This window comes from Xenopus laevis, chromosome 8L, assembly GCF_017654675.1.
Source record: "Xenopus laevis strain J_2021 chromosome 8L, Xenopus_laevis_v10.1, whole genome shotgun sequence".
Classification (NCBI taxonomy): Eukaryota; Metazoa; Chordata; class Amphibia; order Anura; family Pipidae; genus Xenopus; species Xenopus laevis.
Window position 1 is genome coordinate 1136510 of NC_054385.1, and position 3389 is coordinate 1139898.

Genomic DNA, 3389 nt, shown 5'->3' on the forward strand with positions numbered 1-3389 from the left:
AATGGTGTTTCTAGGAAATATATCAGCACCCGCCACCCCCACCATCACTCTTCATTATCAGCCTTCCCCCCCCCCATTTTCTAGGGCCGCTGGGTAAATACTCCAAGACTCCCTGTAAGTGCCCTTGTGGCTTGTGAAGTGTAAGCTCTCAGGCACAGCTAATAACAGCACAGGGCTCCCACCGCTGGGCATTGCCATTCACAGGGGCAAAGCTTTTCCTTGGGCACAATGGGTGCAATGAAAGAGCCCATGGGTGTATCTGGATAGGGTCTAGGTGGGAAACTGTCTTCATACATAGAGACAGAGACATAACCCTGTAGATTGCAAGCTCTGGTGAACAGGAAACGTGGCCCATCACATGCCACCGCTTTATGCTTTGTTGCTGCATCTTTATACACAGGCAGGGAACATACATGGCACCCTGGTTTAGCTGAGCCACTGCTCAATTGCTCTGGCTGCAGCAGGTTTGGGGATGAAGAGGTTAAACTGGGCACAGCAGGAGCAGAGGGGTAGCCAGAAGCAGCAGGAAAGCCCCTTTGAAACTCTGACTGGCAGGTGAGGGGGGAGGGGTGGAGCCTTCAGGTGTGTTTGCCTCTCCCCATTGGCTGCTGCGGGTGCAGGGGAGATATCATTGTCTGCTGTGGGTGCAGGGGAGATATAAAGGTGAGGGAGCCGAGCTCAGGTAAGACTTCCCCTTGTGTCTCTCCCTGTGTCTCACGTAGAGCAATCAGTATGGCCGTCTCCAGCCTCCAATACACCATGGGAATCTCCAGCGGATTTAAAGTCTATATCCTGGAAGGTAAGTGCCCTCCATATAGTGATATCTGCACATGTCTCTGTAATGATTGGGGGTCCCACCTCTGTACTAGGGGGGCACATATTTCTATCAGAGGGAAGTTCTAGGTTGACATATACCCCCATAAAGCAGCCCCTCATTTGCTCTGTCCCCTGCTCACACTGGGCTCCTGCTATGTCAGTTATTCACACTTTATTATATAGGGGTTTGTGGATCTAAGGGCCCCATGGGGGGGAAGAGCAGTAGACTGCAATATATTTGCTATGGGGGAATAGTTTGATGCAGCCGCTCAGGGGTAAGTGGAGCATTTGGGGTAGTTTTGTTTGCCCTCCTCTGGGGCAGTTTGTTTGGAATGGTTTCACGTGAGCCTTTTTCAGCCTGTGCTGCTAGTGCTGAGCCTATAGAAGTAAAGTAAAATGGCTCGATCAGCTGAATGTTTGTATAACGTCACTCAATTGATTGAGTAGCCCCATTGCCTGTATGACTGTGCCAATACACCAGCTACATTGCTAACTCACAGGATTCCTCTTCTATTCCAGGGCAGCACAGTTCCTGGGATACAGAAAGGCTCCGGCCCCTGAACAACCATGGGATCCCAGTTTATCCAATCAAACGCAAGCTCAGCCCAGACCCAACACGGATTACCAAGAGAATGTGCCCCGTCAGCCCACCCAACAGGTAAGGAGCAGCACCCCTTTCTCTCCGTTTTATACATCACTAGCTAACTACAATTCCCAGCATGCTCAGCAAGGAGAATGGTTGCCAGGCTGAGCAAGACTGACTGGCGTTTCTGTAGTGTGGGGCTCACAGTCTGTCATTTTGTTTCTAGGGTAAAGGTAACCCTTCCTCCCATGAATTTAAGGGCCCAAGCTGGAGCCCCTCCACTGAAGAATAGCAGCCCCCATTTAACCTTGGAGCAGGTCCTCAGAAGGTTGATGCCAGCAAAGAGTCATTTGGAGAGACCAGAACCTGCTTCCAGCCCAGAAGAACAGCCGCTGGCACTGGTGAAAAGGGTAGTGAAGCCCAGCGAGCAAGCACAGCTCTCCCCAGCCCTCCTACAGCAGGTGAGCGCCCAACTGTCCTGAGCTTGCCCCAAAGCCCTTCCTCCTGCACTTTAATCCTCTCACTATCCCACCTGCCAGAATCCACTGCTATTCTACTCCTGGGCCTTCCTCTGTCTCACCTAAGCCTCCTGCAGCACCCAGAATCCTCACCTCCTGTTCACAGGCATGGTCCTCCTGCTCTTCCACCCAGAACCCTCCTCATAGGCATGGTCCTCCTGCTCTTTCACCCAGAACCTCCTCATAGGCATGGTCCTCCTGCTCTTCCACCCAGAACCCTCCTCATAGGCATGGTCCTCCTGCTCTTTCACCCAGAACCTCCTCATAGGCATGGTCCTCCTACTCTTCCACCCAGAACCCTCCTCATAGGCATGGTCCTCCTGCTCTTCCACCCAGAACCCTCCTCATAGGCATGCTCCTCCTTCTCCTGCAATTCTCATCTGTGGTCTAAATACTTCTCTTTCCAGAAGATGATTTATCTTATGTATTCATGTTTCTCTGCTTCTCCTAGAATCCTCCTCTATATTCATGTCCTTCCAGCTCTTTCTTGGTCTTTTCTTACCACCCTTCCACCTTGCCCAATGTGCACTGGTCTGTACCACCCAATCTAACGTTGCTCCTCCCATTGTAGATGCGCCCATCCGTCATCACTTGTATCTCCAGACAAAAGCCAGTGGTCTCTCTTCCTACAGAAGCGGCAAATCCATCAAGGGCCTGTGTCACTAAAGGTAATTTTCTTCCCTATGACTGAGGAGCTTCCCTTGTGTGTGTGTTTGATATGATCCTCCCCCGAGCATCTCGTAATGAGACATGATCCTCCCCCGAGCATCTCATAATAACTTCATTGGTTTGTGACCTAAAGCTTTCCTCTCATTGGGCAGGTCTATCCAAGACGCCGTTGTCTGACGTAGAAGAACACTTCCAGAGAAGCCTGGCCCACAAGTGCCCAGTGGTTCCTCGTCCAACCCCAACATCCCAGTCCAGCAGCAACATCTCCGTCGAGGACCATTTCTCCAAAGCTCTGGGCTCCAAGTGGCTGTTAATCCGTGCGGCGGCCGACTCTCCCTCTTCCCCGGATGGGCGGAGCAAAAGTCTTTTCTAGGCTCTCTCTGGTCAGCAGGACTGTAAATAGACTTGTACAGTGTAAATATATTTATTGGGACTTGGGTCGGTGGCGTTTATATGTGTTTGATGAGGCCAATGATTGTACATAAGGAAATTCTATACCTCAGTCATTTAAATAAATGAAGAAAGTGACTCCCGTGTTCATGTGTTTCTCCTTCACAATTCCACATAAATGCCCCATTCATGTAGGGGCGGGGCTGTATCACTAGGAGGGCGGGGCTAGTGCCAGTGGGCAGGCTGATGGACGGATCCAGTCGTCAGCTCCTGGGGCTAGTCATTAGATGAGCCCAATGTGATCCCACAATGTATTAGACAATGATGGACATAGTATGATCCAGTCGTCAGCTCCTGGGGCCAGTCATTGGATGAGCCCAATGTGATCCCACAATGTATTGCCTTTCCACTGA

At 51.0% G+C, this 3389-nt stretch overlaps 1 protein-coding gene across 1 annotated transcript; it reads left to right on the forward strand.

The window, feature by feature from the left end:
• The first annotated feature begins 642 nt into the window (after positions 1–642).
• On the forward strand, positions 643–3114 carry vgll4l.L (vestigial like family member 4 like L homeolog). The gene is made up of 5 exons (XM_018229355.2): positions 643–799; positions 1336–1474; positions 1626–1860; positions 2489–2585; positions 2739–3114. Exons 1-5 carry the CDS (start codon positions 733–735, stop codon positions 2957–2959), a joined length of 759 nt encoding a protein of 252 aa, XP_018084844.1. The 5' UTR covers positions 643–732; the 3' UTR covers positions 2960–3114.
• The last annotated feature ends 275 nt before the right edge of the window (positions 3115–3389 follow it).